We start from the raw sequence: 25,165 nt of genomic DNA, 5'->3' as shown, positions 1-25,165 counted from the left end.
CATTCCTCTGGACTTCCCTACCACCAGCTCAATTCCTTACAGGGATAGCTGTCTGTCCTTCCACAGCTGCCTTTGTAAGGTGTCTGAATGTCAAACTGTTATTATTTCAATACCTGACTGAGAGAGTAACAGAGACCTGGAGGTTTTTTAGGAGGGTGTATAATTAGCCGATCAGTATTATGTTACCCTGTTCATAACTTAATAACCATTTTAATACAGATGGCACACACAGGGATAATTTCCTAGGGTAGCCTAGCAGTATATTACAGAGACAGTGTGTCTGAGGGAATCTTTCTTAGCCAAGGTACATTCCACTAGCTAATTCTACCTGCTGTTTTCAAGATGATTTGGGATAATTCCATATCATTTGCAAAATATTAAAACCCATTTATATAGGATGCCAGATTTGGAAATACACAGTCTGAGTTATTAGACATATTTTGATAAATCTGCCATGAAAAGTGCAAGACAAAAAAATACCACTGTGTTTTCCTTGCTATTTATTTTTTGCTTCCCTTGCTATAAATACACCAGGTTTTGGTTTTGGTTTTTTTAATCTGGCTAAATTTGTTATATATCAAAAAGGCCAGTATACCGATTTGTGCATTTTATCTATGTAGACACTACAAAAGCCTGCATGTTTATTTACACATACCCTGTATATATTTATTTGGCTGGGAAAACCCATACATTTGGAATTGCATCCAAAATTCCATGTATTTTTACTCTGTTGGTGAGGTATTTCATGCCTATGTATGTACCTTTTGCAAATATCTTTGCATTTCTCTGTTTCTAGAGTTTGTATTTCTGTGGGCACAGTCAGGGTATCTGTACATACATAACACTAAAACGGTGTAATTACTTTTACTGTGTGCACAAGAGTGTTGTGTTGCCAAAGTGTGAAGATCTGATGTACGTTGTGTTTGAACGCGCAGGCATGTGAGCAGTCTGAGTGCTTTGACATCTGTCAGTACTTGATTACATCTATTCCTTTTTCTCCTGCATCGATCCTGGTTTTTTGCCTGTCATATAGTTATTTTTGTCACCTCAAACCTGAGACCAAATATGAGTCCCTCCAAGCACAAAATCAACAAAATCTGCACCCTGGTAGCCGGGGTAGAAAATAAGGCAGGCGGAGGGGGGCAAATGGTTTGCTAGTGCGAAATCGATTCTGCTGCTGCCCAGCCTTCTGCGAGATCAGGGATCAGACCGAGTCGGGGCCACAGGGACCGCGGAGAGCAGCGCTCCCCAGCCGGGTAAAGAACCGCCAGGCAAATTTAGCCGTTCCCTCAGGCTATCGATGGGGAGTGAGCCGGGGGAGTGGGTGCAAGGGAATCCTTCCCGCGCTCAGCGGCTCGCGGCTGCGAGCCCAGCTTGGCAGAAGATGACGGCCGCCTTTCGGCTCAGAGTTCTAATACCCTGGCAAGGCTGGAGGTCATCTACATCCCGGTAGGGGTGTTCGAGGGACACGGGAAACCCCGGCTCCGCAGCCCGTCCACCCCTCCAGCCTGAAGAGCACCCAAACCTTGCGGCAGTGCCGGGCTGCTCGGCGGGAGCTCAGCTGCTCTGGCAGCAGCGCTGCCCCAGCCCCCGGCTGCCTCGGGCCGGGCGGCGGGCACAAGCTGCGGCCCTGCCGCCGCCAGCCCCGGCACGGGTCCGCGCACTCGCTGCTCGGGGCGGCTGCTGCGGGAACGAGCAGCTGCTTTCCGTCCCGCTGCTTTCCGTCCCGCTGCCCGGAGCTGCGCTCGGAGGTCATGGCGAAGCCAGGGAACGCCCGCTGGACCGGGCCGGGGACTGGCGGGCTATGCCCACGGGTCCCGCTGCGGACAGGGGACCGGAGAAGGCTGGATCTACCCTCACCGAGGAAGGATTAGGCCGTCCTCGCTGTTGGAAGGGGTTTTATGGGGCCGTAAAGATGCGAGTGGGCCGCGAGCTGCGGGGTTGCTCTTACCTGTTTATGGAGGAGACGCTGGGGACCGTGTCGTTGTCGCAGATGCCCTCGGCCAATAACCTGTCCCGGATCTCCCAGGCGAACATTGTCGGGTTTTGTCTTTTGTACTCGGCGATTTTATCCACTACTTTGGGGGTGGCCACTTTGGGTTTGGAGCCTCCGATCACGCCGGGCTTGATGCTTCCCGTCTCGTAATACCTGTACAAAAGATGGTCAGTGGCCTGCCGTCCTCGAGCACCCAGAGCCCCACTGGCCCCCAGAGCACCCCGCGGACCCCTGCCCCGTGCCCCACCTCGGTTTCGGCCCGCGGGTGCGCGGCCTTGGGCCGTGGCCGCTCGGGCGCTGCATATCGCCGCTCCGCGAGGCGCCAGGCGGCATGACCTGGGGCTAAGGCAATGCCCTTCGTCTCTCTAGAGCTCGCTCTCGGTTTTTTTGGGGGGGCTTTTTTTTTGGTTTGGTTTTTCCCCTTTTTTTTTTTTTTTTTTTTTTTTTTGTATATGTGTGTGTATGCTAGAAGCGAGGGGCGCTGCTTCCCCCTTCCTCCGCTTTACGCGCACACACTTCTTTTAGGCCCTGGGGTCGGGAAATTAAACAGAAACCGTCTCGCCGCTGCAGCCGTCCGGAGGTGAAGCCTGCCGAACGCGGGATCGGGCCGGGCGGCCGGGAAGGGGGCGTGGGGAGCGGGCAGTGGCGGGCTCGCACTCCCCCGCCTGGATCTCCCGACCGGCCGCTCCGAATCGGGGCGCTGGCCGGCCTGCGGATGCAGGAGAAGGGTTTATCCCGGCCCCGGGGTGCCTCTAAAGCGGATGCTCGTACAGGGCAGCGCCAGCCCGCTCCCCGCTGTCCATTAGCTCCGCTGCCCGCAGCGTTTCTGTGCCGGTTTCGCCGGGCACGGCAGCGCGCGTAGCGCTCGCACGGGCGGCTGGGGCACTGCCGCCTGCTCACACCGCTCCGCAGCCGAGCGGCCGGGCCGGGGCCCGGGTTCTCCCCGAGTAGCCCCTAGGGATATTGCACACCTCATTTGGCGATGATCGGTTACCGCGGGCTTTTATTTATTTATTTGTTTGCCCCGTTGTTTGTTTATTTACCCGTGTATTTGGTAAGGCTGCTTACGGCTTGTTGTGAGTTAGGATTTTCTTTTTTTGTTCCTGATGGATTGGGGATTTTTGGTCGTTCTTTCGTTTTCTTTCTCCCGTCCCTTCTCTTTCCCGCCCTCTCACCCACTCTTCTCGAATTATTTTGTCTTCCCAGGAGTTTTCAAACACCGCCGGTGAGGGAAGGGGGGAGGCGGGGGAGAAACACGTCCTTGCCAGCTGGAGGAGGGGGCCCTGCTCGGCCGCGGGCTCCCACTGTGCGAAGGTGCCGGGGCCGCTCGGGGTCGTGGCGGGGAGAGCCCGGTGCCGCGGGAAGGGCGGAAGGTCATACTGGAGCGGGGAAGGGATGCAACGTTACAGTCTCAGGGGAGGGGAAGGAGCTGCCTCTTTCCTTACCTGCCCAAGATCTTGCTGACACAACCGTGGCTGACCCGCAGCTGCCTGGAAATGTCACAGGGTCGCACCCCCTGGTGAGCCAGCTCCACTATCCTTTGTCTCACCACGTCAGGTAGGGGCCTGCCGTTCACAAACACCCCCCCGAGCTGGTTCACACCCCCGTGCCCTGCTGGGGAAAGAGAAATAAAAAAAAAACACAACAACCCACGCACACCAGAAACACACCGTTAGTCGTGGATTCTTTACCACTCGCACTGCAAATTCTCCAATCATTACAGATGGATGGAGGTGATGGCGGGGGGGGGGTCGAGTGTAGGGAACAGGACGTGGGGAAGTGAGAGAAGATAAACAGGGAGAAGGAGAGAAAGGAGCTAAAAACAGGGAGAATGAGAAAATGAGAGAAAGAGAGAAAGAAAGAGAGAAAGAAAGAGAGAGAGAGAGAAAGAGAGAAAGAGAGAAAGAGAGAGAGAGAAAGAGAGAAAGAGAGAGAGAGAGAGAGAAAGAAAGAGAGAAAGAGAGAAAGAGAGAAAGAGAGAAAGAGAGAAAGAGAGAAAGAGAGAAAGAAAGAAAGAAAGAAAGAAAGAAAGAAAGAAAGAAAGAAAGAAAGAAAGAAAGAAAGAAAGAAAGAAAGAAAGAAAGAAAGAAAGAAAGAAAGAAAGAAAGACGGAGGAGAGGAGGAATGATGGAAAGATGGAAAGGGAAAGCAGAATGAATTTTTCCGAGACGGAGGAAGATTGTTCTCCACCTTCCCGCACGCCGCCCTCCCTCCCCGAGCCGCTCTCCTCCTGCGGTCCCGATCGGGATGCCGTGGATTCTCACGGCCATTGTGATGGGCCGAACATGGAAACAGAGCAGGGCAGAGATGCACTCCCAAACTCCAGAGCTCGACCTCTTAGAGGCTCCGGGCAGACTCTGCCGCAATTCCCTTTCTCTTTACTCCTGGGCTTTTTCTCTCATTTTCTTTCCAGGATTTTCTATCATGTTGTCAATTACAGTTCCTCGCGAACTCCGCCCTCCCTCACCCCGCGGCATGTCCCCCATGCAAGCAGTTCTATCCCGTTATTTTGGGATGCGAGTTGAAAGGACTCACAGAGAAAAAGAGAAAAGGAAAAAAAATGGAGGGAGGGAGAGAGAAAAAAATATTTTGAGTCCCACAGCTGATGTTCCTTTACAGACAGACCTTCTCTCTCATTAGCTTTCGATCTTTACAGAAAAAAAAATTCAAGAAAAAAAAAAACAAAAAAAAACCAAACAGAACAGATTCGTACTGTTTCGGGTTTGGGTTTGTTTTTTTTTCCCCCACCATACTAATCTAATTCAGGGAGAATTTAAATTCTCCGTTTTCTTCTGTTCCCCCCTTTTCAGGCAAAAACCTGCTCTCGCTCAGATAGGACTGCTAGGATGGCTTTTTCCCCCCCGATCTGTCTTTCTTCATTTCTAGAAATAACTTGGAGGAAAAAAATAAGTATGCACCTGCTAAGAGTGGACACGAGAAACGGAGTGATGGGGATAAAGGGAAATATCTCCTTTTGGGACGCAATAAGACAGATGGTCGTGAATCAAACGTGTACGTTGGAGCCGAGAGCAGTTCGCCGTTGCCAGGGCATGGGGAGATGCCCGCTCGCAGGCGGCACAGCTTCGCTGGCGCTGCTACCTGAGCAGCGGAATATCCAGCTGATATAGCTGTGGAGTGCACTCTGTATTAAAGCTTTCCTTTCACACAGCCCTAACCTCCTGTATTTTCCTCGCCAAGAGATCTTAGTTCGTTTTGCAGTTTGCTGAAAAATGATCTGTTTGTATTTTCGTTGTGGTTTTTTTTCTCTCCTGCTTCTGACACTGACTTATTGGCTCTGAACTTAGTGGAAACTCTCATTGCCCTGCGATCGATCCAAGTCCTTTCGTACAAATAGAGTTTTTTCCATCTCCCCCACCCTTTCAGTAACACCTTCACACATCCCTTCCCAGCCCCATCGGCCGGGGCGCCGGCTGGCTTTCCCGTCGTTTCCCGCTGAACCGGAGTTATGTTTTGCATTCTTTTGTTAGTCTTTTTAAAAACATATTTAGGGTTTCAGAGGGGACGGGGGATATTTATCTTCTTCCGCTAAAACCCGCGGGTACATATTGTTGTGTTATTCCTCCATTTGTTCGGAACCCCTTCTGCACATGTTGCCTCTAAAGTTACAAGATAGCAATTTCTTCGGCAACTCCACGATAAATAATTCAAAGCACCTATTATAACTCGCATTACAAAGTATTAAAGGGCAACAGATGCAAAAAGATTAAAAATTAATAATTCAAATTATTGCAGTCCGGATATTTTTCACACGAGTTTGTTTTGTTCTGCCCCGTGGTTTTCTAAGATTCTTTCTATCAGAGCAGTCAGATATTTACGTGTGTTTATCTGCATGTGCGTGCCGGCATCTGTATGTGCACAGGCTCAGTCGTGCCGCTGTCGTACCGATCGTGTGTGTTGTCTGTATGTCAGGAGCCTGTGCCCGCATCTCTTTAAATTGCTTAATAATATCCAGGTCTATGGCTCTAGAAATACACTTTAGGAAACGAATCAAATGTTGATGGGGTCTTATTGTTTTGTTTAGATTTGGTGTTCTTTGGGGGTTTTTTTCCCCCTAATCGGAAGCCCAAAATCGGTCGGGAATCTCCCTGGAGTTTTTGAAAAATCAGCGACAGTGAAATGCCTCTTTGGTCTGCTGACATGTTTCGGATCGTACTGGAGCTGGAATTACTGACATCGCGTCTGGAAACAGATCGCACCGCTGAAAACTAAAAATAATGTCCAAAGCACGGAGTGTGTGCTGTTAAAGCTCTTTGGAAATCAAACCTCACATTTTAAGCAATGTATTCTGGAAATCTGTTATTAGGAAACAGAAAGGCAGTTACCTACATCCGCGTTTGGGGATTTAATCTTGGGTTTGTATTTCTGCACCTTCCTTCTCAAGGCAAAATCGGGATTTTTTTTTAAAGTTCAAGCATTTCCATTTTCTATCTTTTCGATTAGTGTTTTATGCAGCGGGCAGGGCGTGTCCTCAAAAGTTTCGGTGTCAAAAGTTACAAATAGCTCTTAATTATTCATTTCCTGACTCAACATACTCTCAATCTCGGTTTTCTATTTGTATTTTTTCTTCTTCAATTTAAATCTCGGAATTATTGCCTCTCCTGCGGTTTAATTAAAATCACTGGAAATTCCTTGTTACAGTCTCTGGTAAAAGAGGCTTTTCACGTTCCTTCGTCTCCCTCTTAAGAAAGGCTTTTAAAATTGAAAATGTAGAACGAATGCCCTTTCCTCTGTACCAGAAAATCTAAAATTCACACCAGGAGGGATCGTGACTTCTTGGGAGCCTCCAAAGCCACTTCATCTCCCTGCCATACAATTGTCCTATTTTTCCCGCAGTCCAACCTTTCGCCAAACGAAAACGACTCTCAGAACAGCCACCGACTAACCCGCCATTAATTCGAAACTGGCGTCTTCCCTGTCTGCCACCGAAATCCAAAATCAAAGCAAACAGCATCGCATCGCGGGGAAATCTAGGGGGTTAAAGTCGCGGAGCGTTGCGGGGAGTCCCGGCCCGGCTGGGCACGGACAGGGAAAAGGCCCGTCCCGGGGGCTGACACGAGTCAGAATAAACTCTTGTTGTCTGAGAGGCGATGGAGAAAGTGTATTTGCGGAGCATAGCTCTGGTTCGGAGGGGGCTTTCCCTAGCTCGCCCAGGGCACGCAGCGCAGGCACAGCAGCACTCAGACCCCTGCCCTCGGACTGGGGGTCCTGGCCCCCGCCCCGCTGCCGGCACGGAGCTCTGCTCCCCTCAGCTCGGGGCTGCCCGGCATCCTTGCTCTGCTGCTCGGGCCGGCACTCTCCGTCCTGCCTCCTGAACGCCTCTCTAAGCCCGCTATCGGCCAGGGTGAAAAGGTGGACCTGGAGGAGGATCAGGTGAGGAAGGATGGCTGGGGAAGGAAGAATGAAAGGATGAGAAAGAGACAGCAGCGGAAGGAGCCGGGCTCCAGTACTCACGGTGCATTGCTGAGAAGGGGTCTGCTTTGCAGTGCATATCCATGGGGAGGCAAAGGAAGGGGAAGAAATCGGCTGAAGCCGCCGTGTCGCCTCTAAAACTCGACTTCAAGACTTAGGGGAGAAAAAAAATGAAAAAAAAAAAAAAAAAAGGGAAAACAAAACAAAACAAAAAAAAGCACACGAGGAGAGGAGAGGAGAGGAGGGGAGCGGCGGGATGCGCTGGGCCCCCGGCCCGGCGGAGCGGGCAGCGAAGTACTTTCCGGGGGGCGGGCGGGCTGCGCCGGCCTTGGGGGAGTCAGCAGAGTCCGTGGGAGCGAGGGACTGGCGGCGCCGGGGGGCAGGTGGGTGTCATGGCTGGGAGGGCTCAGAGCATCCCCGGCGGCGGGGAGGGGGTGCCGGAGCAAGGTGCGGCCGGCGGCCAGGCGGCAGAAGGCGCAGGAGGACGCGGCTCTCCCTCCTCCTCCTCCCGCGGTCCGGGGCTAGTTCATTTAAGTTCAAAGCAGAGTAGCAATCCCCGGGAAAGCGGCGAGCGGCGGGCGGGCGCGACCCCTCCTCTCGGCCGGGCGGCGGATCCGGCGCCCGGCGGACTTTCGCCCGAGGTGGGAAGTGCTTGCGAGAAGCCGGGGCCGGAGACTGGAGCCTCCGCTCCCGGTGTGTGTCTCTCTAAAAGCCGCAGCGCCCTCAGCCCCCCGCCCGCCTCCCCGGAGATGGATGACTTGTCAGACAAAGGCAATAGATTCCGACACTCTCTGATTCGCCAGCGCGCCGAGCCGAGCGCGGCCAGGAGAGGAGAGGAGAGGGGAGAGGAGAGGAGAGAGAGGAGGGCCGGGCCGGCGGCGCTCGGCGCGGGGGGGGCCCTCGCCTGCGGGACCGGCGGCGGGGGAGCCCCGGCCGCTCGCTCCGGAGCGCCCCGGGCCGTGCGTGTGCGGGGCGGCGGCGCCCCTGCCCGGCCCGCGGGAACGGACGGGAGCCCCGCTTTGTTGTCACTTGCGGCCCAGGATCCTTAACTCCCTTATTTAACACAAGCACACACGCCTTGCTAGTTTCACCTCCCTTCTCACGCTCCGCTTTTTTTACCGGAGACTTTACTCGGTGTAAAGCGGGACAGGAGGGGGATTCGATACACATCAAGGCTTCCGTGGTGTGCGGCTTAGTGTGAGAGAAAGAAAGAAAGGAGGTGAGGGGGAGAGAAGAAGGAAAAGAAAAAGGAGAGAGACAGAAAGAGAGGTATGTATAAAGAAGAAAAATAAAGAAATATAAATAGAAGCCAGACAGAGAGAAAGAAAGAACGAGACATACACGAAAAAGCAAGCAAGCTTCTCGCACCTCTTTAAACCAAGAGATTAGGCCCGTTTCAGTCATTGCAAAGTTTTCCCTCACATGCATTGGAAATAACAGCAAATCCAGCCTCACACTTTCCACATCTCTTCTGCTTCTCTCTCTCTCTTCTCTCTCTCTCAATTCTTTTTTTTTTCTTTTTTTTTTTTAATGTTAGAGTGGGATTTTTAAATTATTTAAATTATTTTACAAATAAGTCTGCTTATTGTAGCAGCTTATTACTGCAAAAATATACATGGCTTTGACCTAGCAGAGAAATACAGAGCAAGTAAGAAATACCTTCTTAGGGTAATAACCAGGGGCAAAAAGGCAAGACAGAAATTGCTGTGAGCTCAGTTTTGATTTTCAGACTTGAGAGTTTACCATCACCTGAAATATACTTCCTTCTCTTTTCTTCCTTCATTCTTCCTCATCCCTCTGCTTATCTGTCACAAAACAGCCCCCCCGCCCCTTTTTTTCCCTAACCGCTTTAAGTAAAGAATGTCTGAGAGATCTTTATGAAATATTTTTCACTGTCTCATAAATCATTTTGGCACTTCAGCTGATGTTTTATCTTTCTCTCTCCTCTCTCTCTTTCCCTTGTGTGCAAAAAAAGGGATGATTTGGAAAAGAAATTTTTTGTTATACCACGAGGATTACATAGAAGTGAGTCCTCGGTGACTGCGGGGCTGAGCTGCGGACAGGCGCGGCTGAGGCGGCCCTGCCCGCCCCTGCCAGCAGCTCCTGCACAGGGTGGACTTTCCACGGGACTGGGGGGCTCTGCGCTGCCCGCTCAGGATCTGCGCTGCCGCCCGCCCGGCGAAGGCAGAGGCCCCGCTCCGTCTCTCCCGGGCAACTCCCGCCGCACGCCAAACTGAGGGTGGCCGCCGCTTCCCGCGGGCTGCCCCGCTGCGGGGCCGGGGTGCCCTGCTCCCCGTGGCTCTGACCCGCCGGCTGCAGCTCGCCCAGCCGCCCGGTCCCTCAGCAGCGTTCCCGGCCCGGGCCCGGGCCCGGCCGCGGCGGGACCGCCCCGCGCAGCGGCTGAGGGGCGGCCGGGCTCAGGTGCGGGCGGCGGCGCTGCCCACGGCGGCCTCTAGATGGAGCCCTCCGGTCGCTTGGCAGAGCGGAGAGGAGCCGGCGGCGGGCCCGGGCCACCGCGATCCCGCCGGGATCCCCGGCGCGGCGCGGCACGGCACGGCACGGCACGGCACGGCATGGCACGGCCCGTGCGCGTCTGTCGGTGGGACGACGGTGGCTGTCGAGTCCCCCCGGCAGCAGAGTCTCCTGGTCACGGCGGGGCCGGGAGCCCGCTTACCGCCGCTGCCCGGAGCCCCTCCCGCCACTCGGCGCCTCCCGCGCTGCCCGTGGCTGGAAACGGCCCTGTCACAACTCTCTGTCACCGACCGGTCTAGTTCGCTTCTGGTCCTCCAGCAGTCACCCCCGCCCTTGCTCCCTTCCGCCCCAGGCAGCCCCGATTGCCCCTACGCGCCTGGGGCCGTGCTCAGGCGCTCAGCCGAGCCGAAGGCAGAGCGAGAGGTGCGGGCAGGAGCCCCCGACAATGCCGGGTGGAAGGGAACTCCCTGAGCCTGCATTAACACTTGGTGAGTTCAGCTCAGAGATGCTCCGGGCCTCTGGAGCTGACCATTGCACGGTGAGGAGATAACGGCTTGGTGGTAGTCTGGGGCAGCCGGCGAATCCCAAACCTCTTCCCGATAATGTATTTTGCCTTAGTTTCTTCACTATTTTCCCATATCACTGAGAAGAAAGACAGGAATAGCAAGCTCGAGAAATACAAAAAATGAGCACTCTGCGACACGAAGCCTGAATCCCACTCAGGGAGGTAACCCGAGTAAACCGGGGAGCCCTGAGACTGGTAGAACAAGACAGCTTTCTGAGGAGAGGGAAGGGAAGGGAAGGGAAGGGAAGGGAAGGGAAGGGAAGGGAAGGGAAGGGAAGGGAAGGGAAGGGAAGGGAAGGGAAGGGAAGGGAAGGGAAGGGAAGGGAAGGGAAGGGAAGGGAAGGGAAGGGAAGGGAAGGGAAGGGAAGGGAAGGGAAGGGAAGGGAAGGGAAGGGAAGGGAAGGGAAGGGAAGGGAAGGGAAGGGAAGGGAAGGCCCTCCACTTGCTGTCCCCTTCCCCCACCACACATACCACAATATCACCTGGTGCCCCTTCCCACACTTGACTTCCTAGAAGTATTGCTTTGTCAACATTTAAATCCACTGAACAATTTCTGGCAACCAGAATTAAAAATACCGGGCTGTCTGCGTGCCCCCGGGCACTGCTGTGTGCCCTGAGGGACTGGGCGAGGCCAAGACCATGGGCCTCTTTCCACTCCCAGGGCTTCCCATCTATTCCACTTCACGAGCCCTGTGTGCTTATTTCCCTCTCCCACTTTAGATTAATCTTTTCTTTTTTTTTTTTTCTAATCTCTTTTCTTTGCTTTGCCTTGCTTTTCCTTTTTTTATCTCCTGCTTTTATTTCTTTTTCTCAAAGAGAATCTGAGGATCTCCCCCTTCTTCTCTAACCCAGCCTTCCTCCCACCGCCCCCCCCCCCGCCTTCCCCCAAGCTAGAAACATTTACACTTCAAAAGAGACGGCCGCCTCTCTGCGGAAATTTCAAGAAAAATAAACTTTTGGGGGAGTTACAATGATAGCCATCTTTCGATCTGCTTCATTAGCCGGCTTTCTCCATCTGATCAAGTCGAAATCTTCTCCATTGATCCTGTTTCCCACCCTTGGTTCCAATACACATAACCTCGAGGGTTCTGTCAGCTTCCCTTCGAAGTCATTTGAGTTCTCCCGAGCCGCCTTGGCTTCCCTAGCTTGCCGCCTCGCCTCGTCCCTGGGAGCCCGGTTCTACAGACGCTGCTCTCGGAAACTGCTCCCCCTGCTCCTCTCTCGGCTCGGGAAGGGCGCTGTGCCCAGAACAATAGGGGTCGGGCGGAGGGGGGAGCCCCTCGGAGGGCTCAGGCCTGGAGCAAGCACTTGTGCCTGCCATCGCAGCTGGCTCCAGAGCAGGGCTTGCGCCCACGTTGGCTCCCTGTTTTCTACGGGTTGTCTGTAGCCACTTATGCTGGAAAACAGCTAAATGCGACCTATGGCCACAGGATGCAGGACTGTGTGCTGCAGAGGTAGAAGTTTTGGATTTACAGCATGGAGATGCCGCTAAGTGCACTTGAAGTTCTTCTGCCCTCTTCCTCTTGTCAAGTGCGCAAATGCTTACAGCCTAAATGTTGGTAGTTTGGAGGTGATTTAGCTCAACCCTTAATATCCTCAGCACCATATTTAAGAATTCGCAGAATAAATCTATGCTGACTGTCTAGGTGTATTTTTCTGACACATAGTTTCTGCGTCAACTAAGTTAACTTTCGCCCTGAGAAAGTCAGTGGTGAAATCTCTATCTGCGAAAAGATAGCGGAAAAAAATGCTAACACATCCCCCCCGCCCGAAGATGTGAACATTTAAGGGAAGGAGTCGGCATGTGTTTGTCAGAAAGATCTTCAAGGAAGGGAACGCTTTGCTAAAACATTCCTGGACGACTTTTTGGGTGCATTGTCTGAGGAGAAGATGATTTCTGGCCTGAGATTTCTCACTGCCTCTCGCCAACAAGCACACAGATGAAAGGGGTATCCACATCTTCACTGTATGGGTGCTGTGGTCTGATCATTCCGGAGGGGAGCGGCTGATGGGGCAGGGCGGAGGTGCCGAGCGGCAGCGTGGAGACATGGAAACAGAACCGAAGCTGCGGGAGATTTCCGAAGGGCCAGGCAGGGCCGAGCAGGGCGGGGGGAGGCAGCCAGCGTCCAGCTCTTCCTCCTCGTGTCCCCCCGCCGCTCTGCCCAGAAGAGCCGATATTGCTCTTGGTGGCCGAGTTTAGCAAATAAACATAAAGTTTAGGTTTTAAACGAACAGTTAATAAGAAAGAGGGCGCGAAAAGAATAAAAGACCCCCATCCTTCCCCTCCCCCTGTGTCTCCGAGCCCCTCTTCCTCTCTCCCTCTTTCTCCCCCTCTAAGCACCTCTGGTCACGTTGGAGGATGAGTTTTTGGAGAGCTTCTGGTACAATATGGAGCACCACGGGCTGCAATTTCACACTCCACAGCACATTTCCCCTAAAGCTACTTTCTTTTTTTTTTCCCATCTAAGACCCCCTCATGTCTCCCCCTCTCTCTTTCTCTAGCTCTTTTGTGAGCCATGGGTGGGTTGCATGTCTGGGGGACGCCGGGGCCGCAAGGAGGCCGGCGGCCGGGCCCTGCCAGCGGGGCGGGTGCGTGTGTGTACCGGGGGGGCTGCGCTCCCCCCTCGCCCTGCCTGCTGCTGGCTTTTCCCTTCTCTGCATTTGTTTGCCCTGAATGGTAATAGCCCACGTGTGCTGCTCTTTATTCAGTCACCGACACTTTAACCTCTCCTCTTTACAAGAGAGCGTTTGCCACAAAAACGAGACAAGCCGAAGACCTTTTGCAGCCTCATTGAGGGGAAAAAAAAAAAGAAAAAAAAAGGAAAGGGAAAAAAAAAGAATTAAAAAAAAAAAAAAAAGAAGAAAGAGTGGAGGGGGGGAGGAGAGCCAACAATGTGAAGAGACACTTCTGCAACAAAGCCGCCTCTCAGCGCACCGGGACGGCCGGAGCTGGGGCGAGTCTCCAAGCTTCCCGGGCCATAGACATATGGAGACAGGGGCGGCCTCAGCACAGCCCGCCCCAGCCTGCCCCTTCCCACCCTAAGCAGGCAGGCAGGGAGCGGACACACGGCTCCCAGCACCAAGCTGGGCTCTCGGTCCATCCCTGCCCCCGAACATCGCACCCAGTGCGGGCCGGAGGAGCCCTCGCTGCAAGTGGGGTCCCCAGAGCTGTTTCCCGTCGAGGCGGCCTCCCCGGGCCGGCTTCGCCCGCTCACTACAAAACTCCTGCCACCCATCTCTCCGTTTGTCTGTCCCGCAGTCCCAGAGCCCCCTCTGGTCTTTGCCTGCTCATTTCTTTGCCCCGGAGCAGCGGAGCGGGGTGAGGGCACGGGGTTTCGTGTTGCTCCTCTGACCCAAAAACGAACTGGCCCAGATGTGAACCCTGCCTCTTTCGTGATAGGAGACTGAGCCACTGGCAAGGCCCAGCTGTCTCTTGGCTTTGCCCTAGGCTGCCTGTGGGGTAGAGGCGTGGGAGCCCCCTCTACTGCCTCCTCCCCCCCACACTGGAGATGTCTTTTTTTTTTTGTCCTGTAATTTCTCCATAAAACTCCCGATGAGTGAATTAGACGCTTATTAAAGTCTCCTTTTAATCAGCAGTAGTGGGAGATCCTCCCTCCCTCTATCTGCCCGTCCAAGGTTAGTTTGCCTCAGGGCGATTTGCAAATGTTAGGATTTACAGTTATCACACGCAAAAACATTTATATAACCCCTAACTATAATACACCCATAAAAACGGGGAGGCAGCGAAAACTGCTGCGGATCAGCGAAAAACCCTATGGCTTGCCCATTAAAGTCCCCGGAAAGGGTAATTCCAGCAGTGAGAGGGGCCAAAGTGTGGTAATGACTGCCTGGGATTCACATCTCCAAAAATGATCGCACAGAAAGACCCGCCGGGGAGAGGGGCGACTGCTTCGCTCCACTCCCTCCGCAGGGCCGGTGGGGGAAGTTGGAAGCAGACTTCTTCACACATGCACTAGAAAGTGATGGATATGACTCGAGACTTTCCTTCCTTCCTTCCTTCCTTCCTTCCTTCCTTCCTTCCTTCCTTCCTTCCTTCCTTCCTTCCTTCCTTCCTTCCTTCCTTCCTTCCTTCCTTCCTTCCTTCCTTCCTTCCTTCCTTCCTTCCTTCCTTCCTTCCTTCCTTCCTTCCTTCCTTCCTTCCTTCCTTCCTTCCTTCCTTCCTTCCTTCCTTCCTTCCTTCCTTCCTTCCTTCCTTCCTTCCTTCCTTCCTTCCTTCCTTCCTTCCTTCCTTCCTCTCCTCCTTTCCTTTCCTTTCCTTTCCTTTCCTTTCCTTTCCTTTCCTTTCCTTTCCTTTCCTTTCCTTTCCTTTCCTTTCCTTTCCTTTCCTTTCCTTTCCTTTCCTTTCCTTTCCTTTCCTTTCCTTTCCTTTCCTTTCCTTTCCTTTCCTTTCCTTTCCTTTCCTTTCCTTTCCTTTCCTTTCCTTTCCTTTCCTTTCCTTTCCTTTCCTTTCCTTTCCTTTCCTTTCCTTTCCTCTTTCCTGCCAAGCTGAGCCCGAACAATTTCAGTACACACACAAATCCACCTCCCCAGAGAAAGTTGCCGCGGTTGCGTTTCTGGCAATGCTTCCCAAGCCCTGTTATGAGCCCTGCTCCTGCCCCCGCTTCCCTCCGCCACGGACGGCTCTCCGGTCGGATGGGATGCACCGGGAGCTGGGTCGGGGAAGGCAGGCTCGTTTCCACCGCTAAACAAAGGCTGGAAACGCACCAACAAAGGACCTGGCGCGGCCCCTCCGCCCCGTGCGAGAGCCGCAGGTGAGGGCTGGGGCTTGCCCGGCCGGGCGCGGGGGGCCTGCTTGCGGAGCAGTGCTTGAATCGGCGGCGGGGGGGAAGATGCGAGTCTGCAGGGCTTCAGGAGAAACTGGTCGTAAGTCGGTGGGGAAACTTTCTTCCCCCTTCCCCTCTTTGTGGGAAAGCTGGGAAAACGGGCGAATTTAGCTCTCTCTCCTCCTGTGCCATTGGCAAAGACGGGCTCGCTCCTTCCCTTCCCCTCGAGCCGCCAAAGCTCAAGTTAGGTGCCTAATTAAAAAAGTGGCAGGAAGACTCATGCCTCTTTAACATCAGCTGTTAATGGCCTCGGAGTTTACTGCCTCTGAGGAGGAAGACACAGAGGGATGAAGTATGCGGGGAAACGGAGGGGCCGAAAGAAGTGTGGGGGAGTCTCTCAGCGTAGTGGAGGAAGAGAAAGAGAGATTAAAGGAAGGGTGGGGGAAATAGAGAATTCTAACTTATAAAAAGGAGCTGGAAGGTGGAGGGGGCGGGGAAGGACTGAACTGTGAGCCGACACCAAATCCCTCCAGTTTTCCTGGCTGCCTCATCTGGGCAGCTCCTGCGGGATGAGGAGTCAGAGAGCAACTCTGCGGGCGCGGGAGAGTGGCACGCAGAGAGGAGAGAGGACGAGCGGATCCGGGATGGAGGGACGGACAGAGGGAGGGAGGTTTTCAGAGCGCGGAGCGTTGTTCCCGGGTGCCTGCCTTTCCTTCTCCTCACTCGGACCCCGGTACTTTCCTCCTTCCTCCCCTCTCTGAGGTTTGCAAACCAAACGTCACCAATCAATACAAACCCGGCTCTGTGGGTGCGTGTGTGCGTGCGTGTGCGTGTGTGAGCGTGGTTGTTGATCCTGACCTGCTGGACTTCAAAAATCTGCCTCTTCTGACTCCCTCCTAGCCTGTAAGTTCAGAATTACAACCTTCTACATCTATGCAAACTTTTATTTGTCGGAGAATTCCTTTCTCTAGGAAAAAGAGAAATTGTCACCATGTGAACGGCTGATTTCTGACACATGGGGCTTTACCCCTCCCCCAGCGGGGGGAAAAATATCTCCCGTGGATGTCTTTAAACTGTGCACAATCCATAACTTTGGCAACGTATATGTAGTGTTATTTCTGCGAGGCAGTTTTCCAGGGTTAGGGGAGGTGGTTGCATTCTGCTAAATGGATCCTTTGTGGTGAGTGCAGATTTATGCCCAGTTTTGATTTATAATTAAATTAGCTTCTAATTTGCAATATGTGCGTCTGTGTTTAAAATGTATCTAATCTGTGAAATTGAGGACTGGGGCACTTTAAATGAAAATCTACCTTTCGCCTCAAGGGTTTCTTTATGAAGGGATAGCCGGGAGGGCAGCGTGCAGCAGGAAAGTGAGGCTGTGATTTCCATTAGGAGATGTCAATCAATCTTTCTTTTCAATACATCAATTAATAAATCCGATTGGTGCTGCGGGCTGCTCCCCCCCTTCCCCCAGCCCCCCGCCCCCGAGGCGCTCTTTTTTGGCCGGATGGGGAAGTGTGAGGGGAAGGCAAACTTTGGCAGGGAAGTCCCCGCAGGCAGAGCCCGACCCGGCCCGCCCTCCCCCCTCCCCTTCTCCCCCGCTCCGGCCCTGCGCGGGGCTCCGGGACCGGCTCCAGCCTCGGCGCGGCGCTGGGGGCGGCGGGCGAAGCCGGCGGGACTCCCTCCGTCGGCTCTCGGGGTTTGGCAGAACTAAATTGACACAACTTGGTGAGATACGGTCAATTATTTTTTTGCCCCGATAGTGGGGGTGTGCACACGCGGTAAGATCTGGGCCCGGGACCCCCCGTCTTAGTTAATTTATATTTAGGCTACACTTATTTAAGCGACCCTCCCCCACCGTCCCATCCCACGCAGCTCTAACCCGGGCAATAGTATCATCGGTTTCATTGGTTATTTTTCAATGGAACGGCAGCCCCTAGCTTTAATTTTTCACAATTAAAAAGCGGCCGGAATGGCGGGGAACTCCTCCAGCCTGACAGCTCGCCCTAGCTCTCCCTGCTGTTAGCGTATGCTCCACACCTACAAATAACCGCGGAAATGGGGGAAAGAGGGTATTTATTAGATTTTTTTTTTTTTAACGGGCAAATGCAGTAATGCCTCTAATTTAGCAATTACACCGATTCTCCTTTATTTTCAAGTGGCGCTGGTCGTTCAGCAGAATGACACCGTGGTGGGCAGGCGGGTAGAAGCCCGAGGACAGCCCGGCGTGGGAATGCCCAGCGCCCACTTGGGGACAGTTGGCCTGGCAGGGACAGGGCAGGTGTGGGGAAGGGGGACAGCGCCAGGACAGGGCGGCACCGAGGGCCTCCCGTTGGGTCTCTGCTCCTAGAGCTTCGCAGTCAGGAAAACCGGACAAACAAAACTAATTCAATGTGTCACCTCTCCCTGACAGAACACACACAGTATTTTATAGAAATACGGCTACAGAAAGGGCTGACTTTCCTGAACCCACGACCAATGTAAATAAGATGCTCAGAAGGAGGAGAACATCCTCAAACTACTCCGTTGTCATCGTCATCATCATCATGTCCGTTTGATTTAAAAACAGCACGATAGGGAGCACGCTCTCACTGAATGCTGTCTCCTCAGCTTTCTTTTTTTTCCTCCCAATCACACGGCTTTGTACCCTCAGATTTGCGGGCTACTGCTGCCGGTTTGAGTTGCTCGACACAAGCAGCGTTTTGCTTGTCTCCAGCGAGAGGGGGAACTCTAGGTGAAGAGAGGGCTGCGAGTGGGAGCACGGGGGCTACGGGGGTGAACTTCGGGAAGGAATGAAGTAAAAAGAAGAGAGAGAGAGAATGAGAGAGTCTCCCAGGCAGCTCGATCCCATTAGCTCCGTCCTTGGGTTGCATATTTATACGGTCTAGGAGGTGAACAGATGGACTATCAATTTAATTCCATCTTCAACACCATCAGAGATTGATTTTCTACTCGCTTTTAATTTTGCCATAATTAATTAGATCATTACAACTGTTTTCTATTGATCTCCCTATTTAAACCTCAGATGCAAAGGGACTTCGGCAGATCCTTTAAAAACACAGAAGGGAAAAGGAACAGACGGGTTTGCAAACTTTCTGAAGGTTTTTTCCAGTTTTGACTTAGAAGATATTCGGTGCAGAATAGCAAAAAACTGCCTCTGTTGCCTTTTTTTTAGGAGGCCCTTTTCGTTGCCTTTGTAATTTTCTTTCATGTTTGGTGGATCTTTGTCATATTTATATGTAGTATACAGCATATATAATAGATTTAATTGGTTCGATTATGAAAACATAAGCTTGCACGTGTATATGCATATATATATATTCACACATAACGTGTTTAAAATTGAGATTTACAGAGGTGGTGCAGACACATTTATATATGGGGAAACTATCGATTGAAGAGATGTGGTTTTCTGAAGGGCGAATATTTTTATTTGCCTGCCGTACGTGTCTCTCTGTTTGTGCACTTGAATCCCTCTCTAGGTGGGGGATATTTCACCCTGCGACTCCATCAGAAATGACAAAAGAAAACCAGCGCTTTTAGCTCCGCTTCCTAGCCTCGGTTCCCAGCGCTCGCCGCAGCCTTTCTTTTCCAAGCCTCCCCTGCAGCAAACGACTGGCAGCCGGGGCAACAGCTCGGCTCTGTGCTGACAGTCGGTGAGGTTTGTATTTTAAACCTCTATGCTCTTTACCCCCCCCAAAAAAAAATCCCTTAATTAAAAGCTCTGTTTATATACTTAATTTGAGGGAACCAAACCGCGTAATTGTGCTTTTACCGCGAGCGGCAGCGCCGAGGAAAGCCTCTCCGGCGGGGTTTGTTTGAAGCTTTGTTTGCAAATCATAAAATTGCTGACTGGGAGACGGGGGCGATCCGGAGACGCGTCCGTCGGCGGAGCAGATTTGGGGGGCTCAGAGGCAGCCCCCGCTCGGGGCCGAGGCAGTGCCGGCCTCCGCCCGCCTCAGCCCCGCGCTGCGCCCCCGCAGAGCCCGGGCAAGGCGCTGGGCTGCCCGAGGGGCCCGAGGCGGGGACAGCGCAGATCCAGAGCCGGCACGGCGAGCAAAGTTTCCCGAGGTGGGGAGGGAGTCGGTGGAGGAAGAGTTTAAGCAATGCCCTGAACTTTCTGCGGACGGGAGACACCTCCGGGATCGGGGCAAATAGACAAAGGCCGGCGGAGGGGCTGGCTCGGCCGCCCGGGGCGCCTGGAGGGCGGCGAGGCAAAGCGCCCGGGGCCGCTGGCGGTCGGACCGGGGCGGGAGGGAAGGGACCGGGGCTCGGCCCGGCTCTCGCTCGCGTCTGGGGGCTCCGCTGCGGGTCCTTGCCAAGCTGCCACGGTAAACACGGTGGGAACCCAGCCTTTCAAGGGGCGCTGGAGCGGACACCCGTAAGGAAAAGGGGTATTTTTCAGGTGAGATAGCAAGTGTTAGAGGGAGATCTGGCGAGGTGAGGAGGGTGTGCGCGGAGGAGAGCAGAAGCAGGCTGCCTCCTGCCAAAGGAGGGAGTTGGGGGTGACGGTCTCATCCCTCCCTGCTGAATATTCAGCGCCCCCCCCGCCTTACCTGCTCTCCCTGAGCTCTGAGCCATGGCTCCTCTGCCTAATGGCCCGTCTCCCCGGGACGGCTGCAAGCCAGTAGATCCGCCGCGGCCTTTTCTTCGCTTCTCTCCTCCCCGCTTGGGTGTCTTGCTTTCCCCCGCTGACTTTCGAGATCTAGGCGCAACCACCCAAAACTAAACGGTTTAGATAACAACACACACACACCAGAGCACCACCACCACCACCACCAAAAAAAAAAAAAAAATAGCCAGCCACAGAGAAAGAAACGCCGCTCTACTGAGCCGGGACAGGCTAAAAGGAGGGGAAAATAAATAACAATCAAAGCAAATGCAGCGCTGCTGCTTATAAAATTGGAGAGGGGCTCACCTGCTCCAGTCTGCTAGGGCTGTGCAGCCAGGGAGGAAAGGGGCTGGGGGGGTCCCGCGGGGATCCTGCGGGAGGGGGGACAATGCCTGGACTTTGAATCTGCTTCCCCTTGCCCCCCTCCTTCAAGCTGGCTACCTGTAGGGAAGTCTTGTTGCAACAGCAGATTAATTTGTTGTCTTATTACCATAAAAATGTGCTCGGAGAGGGGCTGGCAAGGGAGAGGGGGACGCGGGACAGAGGAGGAACTTCCTCCAAGTTGAAAAGGGAGGCGGTGGGCTCAGGCTGAGGGGGGGAGCGCGTCGGGGACGGGCGGAGAATTGGTCTGGATGGTGGCGCAGCCCACCCGGGAGCCGGTAGCTCTCAGCTCGGGGTCCGGGCAGACTCCAGTTGGGGTGGCGGGGGATGGGGATTCCGCCGTTTAGTTTGGAGGCGACAGAAAGCAATCCTGTGAAGTCTACCTCTGTGAGCGCCTAGCTTTTTGCCTCTGAGAGATTATTTATCCGTCCATCCATCCATCCATCCATCCATCCATCCATCCATCCATCCATCCATCCATCCATCCCTCCATTTATCCGTCCACTCGTCTCTCGTCCTGCTCTTATGACCACGTTTTGGTAAAGGCTTTGCGACTGAAAATAAATAAATAATAAATAGAACAAAGCTCTAAAGAAAAGAAAAATTCCCAGTGCTAAAGACATCACTGAACGAATATTTTTCTTTCTCTCTTTCTAGTCCCCCCCCTTCTATCTCCCCATTGATTGAAAGTCTCTCTCAGCTCCAACAAGGAGTCCCAGGAAAAATGAACCATTCTGCTATCGATTCTTCATTAAAATTACATTTCTGCATTTGCTAAATTGGTTTTAAAAAGCTTCCCCTGTTATTATTGTCTTGTCAGAGCCGGCGGTGCTGGGCAAACAGTATTTAAAAGCTTGGGACCTCTCCAAGATGAGGCTGTTGGGGGTTATGTGTGTGCATGTGTTTCTTTTTCTAAAGTGTTTAGGAAAATGTTAACAACGCAGACTGGTGAAAAGCACGCCCCAGACAAGTGGAGAATTGTAAAAATAAGGAAGGCGGAGGGAACGCTTTCCTTCATATCACTTAAAAATCATCGATTGCCTCTTCAAGCAAAGAAAAAAAAAGTTTCATCTTAAATATTAAAATGGGGCACCAACAGTCAATAATTGCAGCAACGAGTATTTGCCTCAGACGCCGTCTCCAGCCCGGTCTGCAGCAGCCGCCGGATCTGTCTGGAGTTGCTCCTCACCTCCCTGCAGCCCGAGCCCAGCTCGCAGCCGCGCTGAAATGCTTCCTCGGTGAGATGTTTAAATAAGTCCAGCTAACCCTGACACATGCACCAGATTCCTCCGACCTTACCCCAACAAACCCCACGGAATCCCCGTCCTCCCTCCCCAGACTGGTGTGGGAGAAACCCAGAAGGGACTCTGGGAGATTTACTCTGAATTCTGCAAATCTCTCTCGAAAGAGCAGGGAAGCAGAAATGTCTTCCTGATGTGTTTATCCCCTAATCAGTTCATTAGTTATAAACAACATGACATTAGAAGTTAGGAGGCAGTTGATATTAATTTTTATTTAACTAGTTGATGTTTAATCCGTCACGCCAGACTGCTTAGAGAGAGCTGCCTGACACAAACCAGTTAGAACTTCATACACCGCGATGATCGGCCGGGCATTGGGACAAACAAACGGCGGCGGGGGGGCGAGGGGCAAGGAAGCAGAAGGCAAGGGAGCAAGGGAGAGAGGGGTAAACCTGGGAAAGAGGGGGAAAAGCAGCAAAAGAGACTGGAAAATTCCCACTTCCCTGTCTAAAATGTTTGTGTGAATCGGCAGAGAAGGGAAAGGGGGGAGGGGGGGCAAAGCATGAAAAATATCGTCATGAGGCTGAGCCGAGCGGGCCGAGAAGGGCAGGTGCCCGTGCCAGCCACCTCTGCCATGGGGCCATGGGGCTGGTCGGCGGGCGGCCCGGGGGCTTGGGGCGGGCTGGGCGACAGGGCTGGGACTGCCCGGGGCTTCAGCCCCTGGGGGGCGGCAGGGGCGACGTGCGGCTGCGCGCCGTCGGGCAGAGCGGGGGGCACCGCCAAGAGAGTCCTCTCTTAATTAAAAGGGGCACAGGTTAATTAGCACAAGGCTAGCCCAGGGAGAACAGCAACACATGGTGGGGCCGGGATAAACGGGAACCGGACTTTTCCCGGTTTCCCGGTGTGTAACAGTCCTCTTCGGTGTCAGACCGCGACCCTTAACCAAGGAGCGCAGGTGATGCTACAGATAAACGGAGTGAATGATTATGGGGACCTTAACGGACACACGACTCTTCCTACCTTAAAGCTGTGCTGAAGTATAATCTAACGAGAGTCTAGAAATATAGACTTCCCTGTTAAAATTTCTTGTTTCTCCCCTTGCAGCAAACTGATGCCCCACGAATGGTTATAGCGTACCTGTTTGGCTCTACACCATCTCTATATATGTGAATATCTGCTCTTTACCCTGCCGACAACTTGGACGCCCACCCTCGCCTTTGCTCCCGAGGGGAGCGTCAAGCATTTTCCCAACACTTTCCCCTTCTGTGGCGGGACCCCCGGCGTTTCTTCCCCCGCGTGAGTCCTGCTGTGCGCTTTCAGTGTGCCCTTTCGCTCAGCACTGTTCAGATGTATTAATGTGAGCTGTTATAACTATATCTGCATGTATTTCGCAATTAAAACATTTCTTGGCTAACCAGGAAAACCCTCGGCAGCAGCTCGGAGCGTTGCTTGCCCTGGACGCCTGTTCCTCCGTGCGGCAGTAGCCGTGAGACTGTGACTACGGGGAAAGTGTTCTACGACACATATTTTAATATCAGTTTCCATATTAATCAATCACCTCAAACATCTATCTGCTGGATAAAGGAAATAGTTCGCATTCCGAAGAAAATTGCCTGCTTTGCTGCAGTTAATAGTTAACTCCGTAATAGAAAGTTCCCAGGGAAATGCGGAGGCAGAGGGAGCGCGGCTCTCCCTGCTCCCGGCCAGCACCGGCCGCCGCTTCCCCCTGGCCGCGGCCGCTCGCAGCACTCGGGAAAGTCCCCCCGCTCCTCCGCTGCGGGCTGGGCTCTGGCTGCCTGCGCCTTTCAGCAAGGAAACCAGGACCGAGTGTTTTGAGGAATAAACTCCTGACGGGGCTGTGGTGTGCAAAAGGGAGGCTGACAGGCTCTTTCCCCATAGTCCGAGACAGAAAGTGGTGCAACAGGTAACAGGACAGACACTAGCGACACGGGGAGCAGGGACGATTCCCAGTGGCGGGGGGAAATTTACATTGCTTGCCAGTTTGGCTTGAGAGCATTGTAAGGAAATGGGCGCGTTTCCCTTCGTCCAACGTCTCCTCTCCCTTTCTTTAAGGCAGGGTGTGCTTTGAAGGGTGGAGAGGATATTCAAAAGATGACCTGCGGAGGAACGGGCAAGGGAGATGCAAGGACAGAGGCGAGGCTGGACCCCGGTCGGGGTCTTCGGCATTCAGAGGCCGCTCCCTGCGGTTCGTCCGGCCGGCAGCCGTGCAGGAGCAGATCCAGCCCTTTCCCCAGAGTTTCGGGGTGACTTCGGAGGTGCGGGATGTCCGTGCCGCTGCCGCTCTGCCCTGCACTATTGCCTTAGTTTTGGGCTGACCACCTGGTGCTTTTTCATGGTGATGGCGGAACGGGGGAGGACAAAGGGAGAGGTGAGAGGAGCAGGAGAAGGAGTGAGCCTCTCCCCTGTTCCAGGGCTGTCCTTAGAGGCCGTGAGATGAGCAGGAGTACTTTGAGTTGCCAAAGTTGCAGGGATGCTGCTGGCACGGGAAAAGGCTGCCTTTCCCATGGCTGAGCTGGTGTCAGAGCAGCGGAGTGGGAAAGGGTTTGCGACAACTTTGGGGTGGGTGGGGTGAATACCTGGGGGCGGTGGGTTAGGGTTGCCGTAGGATGGAACCCTCCCGGCCGCCCGCGGGACGCGGCCGCAGGGGCTCTCGCTGCCTTTCGGGTCTCTCCGGCGGGGTGCCTGGGTGCTGGCGGGGGTGGGAGGTGGGCGGGAGGGATGGAGCCAGGGCAGCTGCGCCAGGCGTGAAGTTGCCGACCGGGACGTGGCGCAGGGACGAGCGGGCTGGGCGGGCGTGCCGGTGGCGCCCCGGGGCGCGGAACCAGGCCGGCTGCGGGAAGCCAGGTGCCCCGCCAAGACCCGGCCGGGAGCTCCTGCAGCGGCTGGGGGGCAGCCGGGAGGAGGGTGCCGTTACTTTGGCTCGGCGCTCCCGAGGCCCCAGCAGCAGGGCGGCCTTGGGCCGGTCCCCTGAGGGGCGGCCGGGCCGCGCGTCCCGCCAGAGGGGGCGGTGCAGATCGGCGGCGCCGGGCGCGGGGCCCCGGCCTCGGCCCAGCCCGGGGGTGCTGCCCCAGCCCCGGAGCCGGGCAGTGTTAATCCCTCGCTGCCCTCTGGTGAGGTTTAGATTCAAAAGCGCTTCCCAGAATGTTTCTACGGCCCTGGCTGGTGGTCCCCGTTGGAGGGGGCGGCTGGTAAAACCCGGCGAAGTGTCCCGGGGTCGGGGCTACCGCTCCCCCTGCGCGGGGCTGTGGGCGCTCGGGTGGCAATGCTCTCCCGAGAGCTGGGGAGACGTCGCTATGAATCTCTTATTCCTTCTCCAAGTAGTTCAACACAAGTTTCTATCTCAAGGAAGGGCACCCGGCAGCCACACGGCCTGCGGGCGCCCGGTGCTTAGGGACAGCCTGAGTCCGCAGGGCGCGGGGAATCTGGGCGGGCAGGGAATCTGGAGAGTCCCAGCGTGGATTAGGATAGGAATGAGGGATGTGGACATGTAGGTGAGGGGCTTCCGCTCGCCGTTGCCAGAATTGGAGAAAAGGAAAGGAAAAATGGAAGATCACATAAAAACCACGAGAGACTGCAGCAGCAGAGCACACCCCGTGCCAATGTGCAAAAGAAGGTGAAAATAAAAGAAGCATGGAACTAAGTGAGAAGATGGAAATCAGGATG

At 54.0% G+C, this 25,165-nt stretch overlaps 1 protein-coding gene across 4 annotated transcripts in view; it reads right to left on the bottom strand.

The window, feature by feature from the left end:
* Nucleotides 1-7,526, bottom strand: part of PAX2 (paired box 2) — an 83,064-nt gene extending 75,538 nt beyond the window's left edge. For 2 of the 4 annotated variants that reach the window (XM_036386003.1, XM_036386005.1), the window contains exons 1-3: nucleotides 7,469-7,511; nucleotides 3,442-3,607; nucleotides 1,952-2,149 (exon numbers count right to left, since the gene is read on the bottom strand). In XM_036386003.1, the coding sequence (XP_036241896.1) occupies nucleotides 1,952-2,149; nucleotides 3,442-3,607; nucleotides 7,469-7,511 (407 nt within the window). Of the gene's footprint in view, nucleotides 1-1,951; nucleotides 2,150-3,441; nucleotides 3,611-7,468 lie in introns of all 4 variants that reach the window. The other 2 variants (XM_036386002.2, XM_036386001.2) reach the window with 2 other exon arrangements.
* Between the last annotated feature and the right edge of the window lie 17,639 nt (nucleotides 7,527-25,165).

This window comes from Molothrus ater, chromosome 8, assembly GCF_012460135.2.
Source record: "Molothrus ater isolate BHLD 08-10-18 breed brown headed cowbird chromosome 8, BPBGC_Mater_1.1, whole genome shotgun sequence".
Lineage (NCBI taxonomy): Eukaryota > Metazoa > Chordata > Aves > Passeriformes > Icteridae > Molothrus > Molothrus ater.
The sequence above is the reverse complement of the archived record's forward strand: the minus strand, read 5'-3'. Positions and strand labels throughout refer to the sequence as shown.